This window comes from Heteronotia binoei, chromosome 10 (assembly GCF_032191835.1).
Source record: "Heteronotia binoei isolate CCM8104 ecotype False Entrance Well chromosome 10, APGP_CSIRO_Hbin_v1, whole genome shotgun sequence".
Taxonomy (NCBI): Eukaryota; Metazoa; Chordata; class Lepidosauria; order Squamata; family Gekkonidae; genus Heteronotia; species Heteronotia binoei.
Window position 1 is genome coordinate 80,008,700 of NC_083232.1, and position 13,299 is coordinate 80,021,998.

General features: G+C 47.6%; 1 protein-coding gene across 1 annotated transcript in view; it reads left to right on the forward strand.

The window, feature by feature from the left end:
• Window positions 1–1,267: 1,267 nt before the first annotated feature.
• Window positions 1,268–13,299, forward strand: part of EEPD1 (endonuclease/exonuclease/phosphatase family domain containing 1) — an 84,128-nt gene continuing 72,096 nt past the window's right edge. The window contains exon 1 of the mRNA XM_060247644.1: window positions 1,268–2,870. Coding sequence (XP_060103627.1) covers window positions 2,014–2,870 — 857 coding nt within the window. The 5' untranslated portion in view covers window positions 1,268–2,013. The remainder of the gene's footprint in view (window positions 2,871–13,299) is intronic.

Below are 13,299 nucleotides of genomic sequence, written 5' to 3' on the forward strand. Positions count from 1 at the left end.
AGCTTTATGCCTTGCTACAGAGAGAGAGAGTTTGGTTGAGCTTGTTATGGGTACAACTAGTTTCCCCTTCTCTTTTTCCTGTATTCATGCCCTCCATTTTTTCTCAATAGGAAAGCATGTGAACTGTTTAAAAGAGCAATAACAACAAGCCAGGGTTAGGCTGAGTGTGTCCAGCCCAGGTTTACTTAACAAATTTCCCTTGATTTTTCTTTCACATTTTCCTTTGATTGGTGATATTGAACTTAGACTTCCCAGATAGTAGGCTGATACTGACCACTGTACACGGCTGTCTCTCTGTTTGGTGTAGTAACGTATGCAGACTCTTATCTGGGAGAACCTGGTTTGATTCCCCACTCCTCCACTTGCACTTGCTGGAATGGCCTTGGGTCAGCCATAGCTCTGACAGAGGTTGCAGCTGCTGTGAGAGCCCTCTCAGCCCCACCCACCTCACAGGGTGTCTGTTGCAGGGGGAGAAGATAAAGGAGATTGTAAGCCGCTCTGAGTCTCTGATTCAGAGAGAAGGGCGGGGTATAAATCTGCAATTCTTCTTCTGTTCTTGCACTGCCACATAGAAGTTGTAGCTGTCTGCAGTTTTTGATGCAATAATTCATAGCAAGAGATGACATTTATCAGACTATAAAACAAAATATTGCAAGAGTGCTTATGTTTTAAGAAAAAAAAATGTGTTTGTCTGCACCCCCTATATACAGTTTATATGTCCGCTAAGTGGCATTACATTTTATGACACACATGGCCCGGCCGACAAGGTCTCATTGATGTCAAATCCGGCCCTCATAACAAATGAGTTTGACACTGGCTTAGGGCATTGGCCTTCTGGGGGCCACTGAATTGGGTTTCCCTTCCCCCTATGTAACCCCAGTGATGTTATCAGTGGGAGGGGGGCACCAGAAGTTAGCCTTGCCTAGGGCGTCAGACAGTCTAGGGCCGGCCCTAACAACAACCCTGCGAGGCTGAGAATGTGACAGACGGTGACCTGTTTCCCCGCCCCCCTGACTAAGCCTTGCACGTGTGGCCTGGAAGGGAAAAGGGGAGCGGCCTACGCCAGGAGAGGCAACCCCTCCGCTTGTGGGGGCCTCGAGTCCAAGAGACCAGCAGCCAGCCAGCCAGCCGGCGGCCGAGCGGGTCAGTGCAGCTGAGGCGCCGCCCCGGCCGTGCGGAGAGGGCGGAGCCAAGCCGCCGCCTGCCGCTGTTGCTGCTGCGCCCTCCAGACTGGGGCTCGCAAGCGCTGGGGCCGGGCGGCCAGAGCGTGGCGTCGTTGCTGTTGCTGCAGCTGCGGCCGGGGAGCGAGTGAGGGAGCTCGGTTGCAGGGGGCGCTGCTCTCGCCAACCCCCTCGAACGCAGCCGCTGCGGTCCCGCGGCGCAGCCAAGCCAAAAGCCGAGGAAGTCGAGCCAAGGCAGCGGCGGCGGCGGCTCCCCTCCTCTTCCTGGCTTTGCCAAGGTTGGGACATCATCCGCGGGGCGGAGGCAGGGCAGAGGCGCACACGTGTCGGCAGGGGAGGAGAAGCCGCGGCTAGAAAAGGCACCGCACGGCGCTCCCCGGGCTCCGATGCAGGCAGCCCCGGCGGGGATGCTCCAGCCTTAGACGGCGAGCCCGCTGCAGTCGCCGCCCCTCGCCTCGCCGGGTCGCTTTTCCGCCTCGCCCTCCCTCTTCCGACGTGGGACGCAGGCAGCCGGGACGGGAGGCGGCTGGTCCCGCTGAGCCGCCGGGCGGCCTCTTGGGGGGCGGCGTATTTTTAACTCGGCTGGGCCGCTGAAGTGCCGCCGTCGCCGGCTTGGAGAGTTGCAGCTTGGAGAGTTGCAGCCCGTCCCCTCGCAGGATGAACGGCCGGGGGGCCCCCTTTCCCTCCAGAGGTTCCCCGGCTCGCTCTGCTTCGCCTCCAGTCGTCGTCTCCGCCTCCAGCGGGATCCCCGACGGGGCCAGCTTAGAAGACCGAGGTTGGTAAAGCTCCCCAGAGGGGCGTTCGCGGGCGGGAGTTCCTCGGACCTCGAGCGATGGGGGGCAACCTGGGGTGCCACCGCTCCATCCCCCGGGACCCCTCGGACTTGTGCCACCACAGCCGCAAGTTCAGCGCGGCTTGCAACTTCAGCAACATCCTGGTCAACCAGGAGAGGCTGAACATCAACACGGCCACCGAGGAGGAGCTCATGACCCTCCCGGGGGTCACCCGCACCGTGGCCCAGAACATCGTGGAGTACCGCGAGTACATCGGGGGCTTCAAGAAAGTGGAGGACCTGGCCCTGGTTAGTGGGGTGGGCGCCGCCAGGCTGGAGCAGGTGAAGTTCGAGATCTGCGTGGGCAGCAAAGGCAACTCGGCCCAGCACTCGCCCAGCTCCCTGCGCAAAGACCAGGCCCTCCTCGACCACCTGTCGGCCGCCAAGATCAACATCAATACGGCCACCTCGGCCCAGCTCATGAGCATCCGAGGGGTCACCGAGAAGATTGCCAACAGCATTGTCGAGTACCGCAAGGAGCACGGACCTTTCAAGAGCATCGAGGACCTGGTCAAGATGGACTGCATCAACTCCTCCTTCTTGGACAGGATCCGGCACCAGATCTTCGCCGAGAGGTCCAGGCCCCCCTCCACCAACACCAACGGCGGCCTCAACTTCACCGTCAAGCCTCACCCCAGCCCCACCTCCCTCAGCCTCCAGAGTGAGGACTTGGATTTCCCGCCTGGCGGGCCCACTCAGATTATCTCCACCAGGCCCAGCGTGGAAATGTTTGGCGGGATGAGAGACGGGAAGCCTGTCCTGAGGGTGGCCACCTGGAACCTGCAGAGCTGCTCAGTCGAAAAAGCCAACAACCCTGGCGTGCGAGAGGTTGTGTGCATGACCGTTCTGGAAAACAGGTATGAGGCTCCGGCTTGACTTCTGGTGCAATATTTACAATCCCCCCCTTCTTACTTCAGTTCTTCCACATCTGTGAATGGGAAGTTGCTGTCCTGTAGCAGATGCTACCTGTTTTGCAGGTATAGCCTTATCTATAGTCCTGGAAGCATTTCTGTGCAATTGTACCATCCTTTGTATGTAGTCAATGAATATGTCTGCCTTGCGTTACACTTGCAGTATCATTTGAACCCAAGCGCATATAGCAAAAACCGTATATGACATTTCATTCAGAAACTTGCTCCTCTGCCCAAGCGTCCAACTCAGCATTGCACATTTATTTTTTATTTGATTTGATTTTTAGCCTGCCCTTCCCATAGAACAGGCTCAGAGCGGGTTACATTATAAAAACGATCAACAGTAAAAAATTTTTTTTAAATATATGAAATCTAAAATTACAGAGAACAATAGGTACTAAAATAGCATTAGGTACTAAATGTTCCTTATGGAGTAGTCAGAACAGCTCTTCCCAGTGCGTCTTGCTTGTATTAGGACCAAGTTGACAGGTTTGGTGGTTCTAGCTGCACTCTGCGGTTGTCAGGTTGTGGCAGGATGAAGAGAACTGGTTTACTCAGGAGATTATATTCTGTGGCAGAGATAAGACACACTCCCTCGCAGATCTTATTGGCGCCCACCCCCAGTCTTCCCGTCCTTTTCCCTTTTGACAGTTTCGAGCAGTTTCAGTTGCTTTGCTCTGGTTTAAGCCTGAAGAAGCGTGATGCTCAAATACTGTTTATCATGTATTTCTGCCAATCTGTTTGTATGTGTCTTTTGCTTTCATTGAGCTCTTGCTCTCTATGGGCTTGGGGCAGATCCAGGTTCAACTGCACATATTTGCTGCTGTAGTTTTTGCATTTGATCACCCTGATCTTATCCAAACTTGGAAGCTAAGCAGGGTCAGTACTTGGATGGGAAGCCACCAAGGAAGATGGAGATCGTTATGCACTGCAGAGGAAAGCAAAGGCAAGCCAGCCCTTTCTGTCTCTTGCCTTGCATGCCATACCCTCCATAAGTTAGCTGTGACTTGGTGTCGCTTTCTACCATCCGTTTGAGCCTTTCGTGTCCAATTATCTTTGGTTTTAGGAGCCATCCCAAACCTTTAGGAGCCAGACTTATTTTTCAGCCTTCAAGGTTTTGTGTTTTTTAATGACCATACTTTTCTGATTTTGGATACTGCCAAACCTAAATCCTTCTCAGTTTCTTGTCACTTTTTAACAAGCTGCAGCAAAAGTGTTGTGGCGTATAAATAAATATGAGGTAGGCCCTGGTTGTCATCACAAGAAAAAGCTACTATCTGTCACCTAAGTAAGTTTTGTAACTCTACAGAGGATTACAAAGAGGCACTTACAATAAATGGCTGCTGAAAATACTGTGCATGACATTGAAATTTCTAGATGTCGAGTCCTATTGTTAGAGTTACGAAGTATAGATTTGGGAGTCCAAAGGACTCGGGCTTCTTGGCATCTTTCTACACATGAGAACTGATGTGAATATCACAGATGTTTGTGCTGTAGCATTTTAAAAGGTGATGGCCCATACACATGGGGTTACCAACTTTTCTGCGCATGAAAAAGAAAGGAGGGGATCCCTTTTGACACTCCTCCCATTTTAATGTGCTTCCTTCTGCCATGTTATACGGGAGGTTTAAAAAAATACCCGTTCTTTGATTGACTATGTCCCTGTGGGCTGAAGGAACAGACCGTGTCCTTTTATCGTGTGTAGATTCTACTCTGATTTACGTGCATCTTATCTGGATCCTATATTGCAATCCCTGGAGGGTAAATCTGATGAAAGCAAGATAGTAAGCTTACTAGCCTCAAATAAGGCTGAAACCATCGAAGTGGTGGCAAACTTCCTTTATTGTGCTTATAAAAGGAGAAGTCTGTTTAGAATGTTTAATTAACCACTTTTTCCCCGCTTCCTTGATTTGATACTGTTGTTGTTATGCCAGTAAAGGTTCTGTGACTGTGAATGGCTGACACCCCTCCCTCAAAGGCTGTGATGGGGCTCATGGGACCTGAGTTTACAAAAGCCATGTGGGATGAGGGCTATAGAAGAAAGGAGAACGGGGTGAGACTGGCTGGATCCAACCCATGGTCTGTTTGCATGCAACTTGTTCTGTGGCCATAAGTGTTTTGCAAATGCTGCGTTGCGTGGTCACCACGGAATGGACCAGCTGTTTTGGGTGCTCGTGCATACAAATGAGCACCTTTGGGAGGCCTCTGCATATCCGTGCCCATGTTTAAATCAGCCCCAGTGCTAGCTTGGCAAGCGAGAGGGGCCTGCCTGTGTGCTGAGCTTGTGCCGGCAGAATTTCAATCCTCTTAGCAATACTTTGTCCATGGGATTGCAGGGCAAAGGCTTCAGGCCACAGCCTTGTTTGTGGGGTCAAGAGTTTTGAAGGGTTGTTAGCAGCATTGCACCATGATGCAATTTAGGGGTGGTGGGTGAGCAAGAGATGCTGTCACACTTTCCACCCCCCTTTAGCGTTTTTGTTAGATGAAAAGCACTTTTGTGCCTGAAGATGTGTTCGTTTCCATGACAAACCTTATTTGAAATGAGTGTTGTGGTGCATCTGAAGTTCTCGAAGAAGTGACCATGCGATTCATCACAGGGCGAGAACTTCCTGCTTGACTCTCTTCCCACTTCCACAAGAAAAAGTTACTTCTCTCTATGCTTCAAACAAAGCGAGTTGCTGAATATGGTGCTATAACAGTTTGTGCTTGTACCGAGAAAAGAACACACAGCAAATAAGCTATTTCAGATCAACGTGTAATCACGCCTATATCCTTCTTAGTTTTTTCTTGCGCTGCAACATCGAGTTGAGCAAAGGGTATTTGCTCATGCGCCTGCAGTGCAGAGAGCAGCCTGTGCGGCATGTTTTCTTTGGAGTTTTTTTTTTCTCACAAATGTGAGTGTGATGGAGCAATAAAGTTCCACTGCCGTTGTGTTTATAGGAACTAATGGGCAATTCTCTTATTCTGTAATTAGAACCGTGCTGCAATCCTCTTCTCTTGTAATGCCGCTCTGTTAATGATCCAGAGCATATGAGAGGCTTGCGGTTGTGCAGAAGGCGCTCTTGGCTTTGAAATCTTGCAAGGGAAACAGAGAAAGGCCATGGCTTCTTAAAAACCGCTAGTCTTATTTTTATTCATTTGTTGTAAGCATTTCGACGGTGCCCCTCGGAGAACAGATTTCCTGGTGCCGCTCGCAAATGCTGAGAACAAATGCGAGGTAGGATTCCAACACAGCCCAAGGTGGTTCTGGAACTGAGGATGACTGCCTCATTTCATGGTGATCTGCAGATTCAATAATTCATATTTCATGCTTGTAAAAGTAGGGGAAGGTGAGGCACAATGTATTGTTTACACTGTTCAAATTTGACAGCCTGTTTTGTATCCTTAAACAAAAACTGTGCAATAGCATTACCCACAGAGAAACTGCAAATAGCTGCATTGGGAAAAGCAACATCCAAAAACAATTGTCTATTACACTCTGAGTGGAAAGTAATGGGACTTGCATTTAGGACTGAGAGTGTCAGTTCTCACGTACCACTATTCAGTTGAAAAATCTGCTGCTGCAGACCATCTGACTAATCCATACATGTTTTTCATTGGAAATAAATCCCATTGAAATCAGCAGGACTTCCACAATTCAGAACTGTAGCCTGAATGTTGAACAACTTGTTCAGAAAAAGGATGGGACAAAGTCCTTCTGGCATTGTCCCATCAGCACTGTCCCAACTATATTTGTTCCCTGACACTAGAAACTCCCAGCATCTAGAAAACTAGTCTGTCAGGGAGAAGGCAAGCCAGAATCCTTCTCTGTAATATGTTAGCTTTCTGAGAGAAAGGAAGTTTCACATGGGGGAGCATCCCAACACCTCCCCTCATCTGTGTTTGAAAACTTTGTACTCCAGGAACTTCTCCGTTGCATAATAGCTCCAGATTTGTCATTCTCCTGTGAAGGGTTTTTCCATTTCAGGTGAGATATAGGCTTGGGTAAATTGTACCTAGAAGAAATTGCAGCCTAAGTTCTGATAATAATTGGCAGGAATGTTCAGTGCGCAGCTTGATCAAAGGCGAAAAAGGCTTCTTTATTTTTCTTAGCTTTTGAGATTCTCACTTCTTTACTGGGCCTGCCCCCCCCCCCCATGGCTTTCCTAGTATTTGATAAAAAGTGCTAGTATTCCATGAAGAAGTCAGTATGGGAGATTTGGTTCCAAATCCCTCTTCTCCCTAAAGCTGACAGGGCAACACTGGATTAAGTGCTTTCTTGGCTTCCTCATGAAACCCGGGTCAGACACAGCTAAACTTTCTTCAAAAGGTTCTTCTGGGGTTTCGGTTTGGAAGGGAGAACAATATACGGTGCTCTGAACTCCTTGGAGGAAGGGTGGGATATAAACAGAGAGATCCTGAAATGCAACAACTTCAGCTGATGAAGTCTGTGACGCTACAGTGAAAGGATCAGTTTTACTGCTTAACCTGCGCTTGTCAAACTGAAGTAAAACTGCAGGAACATGCATGGTAGAAAATGGGCAACCTTCCTGCTAGGTTCCAGTGTCTTATTCTGTAGACTTCAGTTTGCTGTTATGCTTGGAGATGTACGCAGGGCTGCAAGAGGGAATTCCTAACAATCCTCTGTTCTAACCGTATCAGTGAGGTTAGAAAGACAGATTATTCAGGTGACTCATAAAGGACAGTGATCACCATTGTCACCTTTTCCAAACGCCCGTCAAACACCGAGAATTTGGAACCTATCTGGTTTATTCCTGCAGTGTTCGCGCCCTAAATCCATTGGCGTTCGTGCAGTCCTGCTAGAGACCAATTGCATTAAATTTACTTTTGTTGCTCAATGTATACCCTGCCAGTTTGTTGTAGTGGTTAAGTCCGTGGACTCTTATCTAGGAGAACCGGGTTTGATTCCCCACTCCTCCACTTGCAGCTGCTGGAATTGCCTTGGGTCAACCATAGCTCTTGCAGAGGTTGTCCTTGGAAGGGCAGCTGCTGTGAGAGCCCTCTCCAGCCCCACCCACCTCACAGGGTGTCTGTTGTGGGGGAGGAAAATAAAGGAGATTGTGAGCCACTCTGAGGGGAAAGCGGAATATAAATCCAATGTCGTCGTCATCTCCTCTTGTGAGACTCAGAGCAGTTTCCACCCTTCTCCCCTCCTTCATTTTATCCTCACAGCAACCCTTTGAGGTTGGTTAGTCTGAGAGTGTGGGCATGGCCTGAGGACACCCAGCAAACTTCCCTGGCAGAGTGAGGATTTGACTTGGGAGACTCAAGTTCAGAGTCCTATACTCTAACCACTGCACTCTGCTGGCTTATCAGTAGTGTATTTAGCCCTTGGCCTTTCCCCCTAGGTGCTTCCTGAGAAGAGCATGTTGCTAATGAATATCTTGAGACTGCTATTTTTAAGGAATTTGGCTCCAGCAGGGCACTCCCTCTAAGCGAAAGGGCACCATTGGAGCCAGGCAGGGTCAGGAAGTCAGCTTCCCTCCTGGCAGCGGTTGATGTATTTGCTGGGTTGCCTTAATGTGAGTTAACTTGGGATCTTTATCTTCTTGGACTTGGTCCCAGGTAGCAGCAGCGGAGGCAGACTGCGGGAGTTCCCTCATCTTAAGCAGGAAACCTCCCCGGCGTACCTGCCCTGCTTGTTTAACCACAGGCAGTGGAGTTTGCAGTATTATAGGGATTTTCATAGAGAATGATAAAACTGATAGCCACTGTCAGAATCAAATCTTTCACTTTTTTGAACTTGGCCTGCAGAAGTATTTGAGGGGAAGCAAGGTCCATTTTGTCCTGCATACGTAATGATTTAATCCACCTGTGTTCCGCATGACTTACATTAGCCAAGAGCCAAAGCTCCTTCTATAGCCGTTAATCAAAGCTCCTTCTATATCAGTTTGTCACAGTCTATCTGCACGTTTTTCTTTTTCTTTATTAAAAAGAATGAATCACATTTAAAATGGCAGGAGGGCTGGCTTTGCTTCATTGTATTTATAATTGCAGTTTCAGTATTTAACACGCCGCAAGTGTTTGGTCTTCCTGGGACTGTCGCTTTTGTAAATATACTATTGAACCTCTGATGATGTGAATTTTTAATGGCTAGCAAACCTCCTTTTCCCACAAGCTCTCTTCATTATTCAGAGGTGACCATTAATGCCTTTTGTATTTGCCCTGAAAAGGGTCCATTTGGTGCAAAAAAAAAAAAAAACCCCTTCCCGCACAGCAAGTCTGGCGTTGACAAGACTCTTGTGAGTTGGAAAGTAGTTTGGACAGGGCATGAGAAGTCTCACATCTTTGCAGTGAGTTGCACAGGGTGATCACATTCCAACAGGAATGGTGTGCATGCCCTTTCAGGGCGCATCAGCATTGCATGTTTTGCTTTCCTCGGTGAATTGCAGTTCTGCGTAAGCACTGAGAGAAAGCTTGTATTGACCTTGTTTCTCAGATGGCTGTTCCAAGGCCTGCTTGGATCATGGGGACTTAAGCAGGTTTGAAATTAGTTTAAAATGTGTAAGGTGTTGACTGTCCCTTACGTTGTAAAACAGCAAAGCTCTCACCTGAGAAACTTGGGACCAATTCCACACTTGCCTTATGTTGCTCTCACTCTCCTCCGCGGGGCTTCTGTCGGATTTCACACTATGCCCTGGAGCTAGCTTCTTCTCTTTCACGTAGCAAACAATGTCCTCTAAAAACCAGTTCCTATTTGCCGTGCAAAAAAGGTGAAGCAAGTTGCAGCCCCGGGGCAGATAGTGTGAAATCCGATGGAAGCCCCCCAGAAAAGAGGAGCGGGAGAGCAACATAAGGCTAATGGGGAATTGGTCTGGGTCTTTCTTAAGTGTCAGACTCTTTAATACACTCATCTCTGATCTGGAGTGGCAGCACCTCCATTTGTGGAAACAGATGCACGTGTTTGGGATTGAGGCTTCTATTTTATTATTTACTGAATCTGGTGGTTATTGTGAAGATTATGGGGGTAGCGTGTATCTCAAGTGTATATTTTGTGAGTTAAAAACTTTTTTGTCCAGAAGTTAGGATGCCGAATGGTACCAGGTTGCATGAGAGGCAGGATAAATGGGCAAATTTTGAGCATCTGGTCACTCATTGCCTTTCCCCCTTCTGTGGCCCTCTATGTATTGAAAATCACTCTGTAAGCTTGCAGAGCATAGACTTTGTCTTTTGTAGTATGATGCTGTAGAAAGTGCAATGTTTGTCAGTGTAACTAATGATAATGCTCATCGGGACCACATGTGAGATTGTACCAGGTATTGCCCTTTCCCATCTAAATTCATAGACAAAAAGAGAATTTTTAAAGAGAGAGGAATTCTCAGTATTTTGACTTTTGAATTCATTGCTGTACTTGTGGATTTGCTGGAGCATGCTAAAAGAGTAAATGCTTTGTGTTGTGCCAGCCTTGTAGTGCACAGCTCAGTCTGTTTACAAAAACCTATTTCCATTCAGCTTGTGGTTTAAAAAAAAGTTTTGCAGAACAGTTTTTAATTTGTTTGTTGTTTTTGTTAGTAGGGCAGGAATTATTTTTAAATAGCTTTCCCAGAGTGCTTTACAATCTCCTACCTTGACTCGTCCTCACAACACCCCTGTGAGGTAGGTACTTTGAGGAACTAGGACTGAGAGAGCATGAGCTGGTCAGCTCTCTGCTCACCAGACTGCCCTGGCTCATGGAGCAGGCTGAAAGGGGAAAATGCAAAGGCCATTTGCTCCCTGTATTCTTTTGAAAGGAGGTGGTTTCCAGAAGGGCCTGGGATGGCCAGTTCATTCAGAAGATATGAGGAAACAAGGTGGCCACACATTCCAGACTTCCCTTTGCAAACATGATGCCGAGAAACAGGTAGACATTCTCTTCTCTCAGCGCAAAGGCTAAAATTCTCAGCCCACGGAGAGTTTTATTCGGACTAGTCTATTAAAACTCCTGCTTTTGCATTGGAGCGGAATGACTTCCAAGCATCTGTACTGATATTACTCTGCTGCTAATCTGCAAATGTTTCAAAGCATCAGCAAATAGCATATGCTTCTGTTGGTTTATTTTTGTATGCTCAGCTCCTGATGGCTTGGCAGAGCCATAAGGTGTGTCTGTTTTGCTCCTTATCTCTTTCTTTTATCGCTGTGTATATTTTCCTGTACCCATTCTAATAATATACTGGAGTAGTTCCAAGATAAAGTCCCCTGCTTTAGAGGAGTAGGGGAAAGCACAACCTTAATAACTTGAGTACACAGAGATATCTTGAGCTCTGGAAGGACGCAAAATGTTATTGTGGTTTCAGCATTGCAGCTGAGCCTGCCCCTGGGTTCTCTAATTGAGTCTTCCTCAGATCCAGACAATGTATTTGTAATGGATGCTGCATACAGGCGGTCCGGAGAAGCAGCAAGATTGTTATCTGAGGGCCAGACTACACATTACAATGTATATGAGTCAGCCCTGGGGACTCACGGCCATATTGCACATGCCAGTTCCTGCTGGGACCTCCATTTGAAAGTACCATGGGGGTCCAGTTCAGATTGGGACTATGGCATGGAGGAGGAGGGGATCCTGTCTTCCTCCTCATACCATTTTTCTGAGCTAAAATGATACAGGGGGCATTAGCATAGGCTTGCCAATCCCCAGGTCCCAGTGGGGGTTCTTCCGCTTTCCCAGGCTCCTTCCCGCCCCCAGTCAGCTGGCCAGTGGGAAAGCCACGCCCCACAGCCACCATGTGACTTTCCATCTCCGAAGGCTTCAGTCTCCGATTGGAAAGGCTTCCTCTTGGGATGGTGTGTCTGTGTTACTTTGAAGAAGTTGGCAGCAACTCTTGAGTAGAGATGCCAATCCCTTGCTTCAGAGTCGCCAGAAATGGGGGGGAGGGAAATGTCTGCTGGGCACTTCAGTATTCCCTATGTGGAGATCGATTCTCATAGGGTATAATGGGGAATTGATACGGAGGTATCAGGGGCTCTGGGGGGGGGGCTGCTTTTTGAGGTAGAGGCACCAAATTTTCAGTACAGCATCTAGTGCCTCTCCACAAATACCCCCCAAGTTTCAAAATGATTGGACCAGGGGGTCCAATTCTATGTGCCCCAAAAGAAGGTACCCCTATCCTTCATTATTTCCTATGGAAGGAAGGCATTTAAAAAGGTGTGCTGTCCCTTTAAATGTGATAGCCAGAACTCCCTTGGAGTTCAATTATGCTTGTCACACCCTTGCTCCTGGCTCTGCCCCCAATGTCTCCTGGCTTCGCACCCAAAGTCTCTTGACTCCACCTCCAAAGTTCCCAGATATTTCTTGAATTGGACTTGGCAACCCTTTATTAGCAGCCCCACTGGGGTTGCATATACTAGCCTTCAGTGCACTTGAGTCCCCCCATAGATCAAATAATGTGGTCTCCCAGGCCACACCCACTGGCACTAAGTCATCCAGAACTGCAGACAAAGTCTGGTGGTCAGTGGTTCATCTCATTGACATTCTGCACGACTGTAATCAAAACTCCATGTGTTTAGTCGGGGTGGAATTCTAGCAGGAGCTGCTTTGCATATTAGACCACATATACCCGTGATGTAGTCAATCCTCCAAGAGCTTGCAAAAAAGAGCCTTGTAAGCTCTTGGAGGATTGGCTACATCAGAGGGTTGTGGCCTAACATGCAAAGGAGCTTCTGCAAGAATTCCACCCCTGTGTTTAGTTAATGTATTATTTATTTTATTTATTAAAGCATGCATATATTCACCACCTTTCCTTGTGATTCAAGGCACCTAGTCCCTTATGACTCCAGGCAACCAGGGGGGACTTTCCTGTTTCAGGAATAGATGCCAATTGTACAAGGAAGACAAAGTACTGTCCCTTTAATAGAAGTTTAATGCACAGAAATGGGCAGCTGAATCTTTGGATGGCATGGACCCCTGAATAATCTGATAATTGCTGTAGGTGAAAACTGCTGTTAAAAAGGCAGCTTGATGGACCAGTATTTTTTTTTTTAAAAAAATTGCAACCTTAGTAGCACATTGCTTAATATTGATCTCCTGTGCTGTAATTGCAAACGTGGCTTCTGTTTTGTTCTTTAAAGAGTTACTGGCCTTCTGTGGTGACAAAGAAGCGAAAAGCCTGTCAAGTCTCTGAGCATAAGTAGTAGATCAGCCATTTAGATTAACGAACTCTAAAGCTGAACAGAGATTTAATTTCATTTTAGGGTATTATTATTTCTCCTGTATGTCTGTTTTCCATTTGTTTCTGATGGTGCCCAGAAAGTGTGAGGAAGCCAAACAAGATGACTGCAATGTAACTTCTGAACTGCCCTTGATATTTAGCTCACCAAATGAAGGCAGCTAGAATTAGCAGTTCATGTAATGTGTAATAGGCCAATAAGTGAGCAGCTCTCATTTGTTTCACAGGGACAA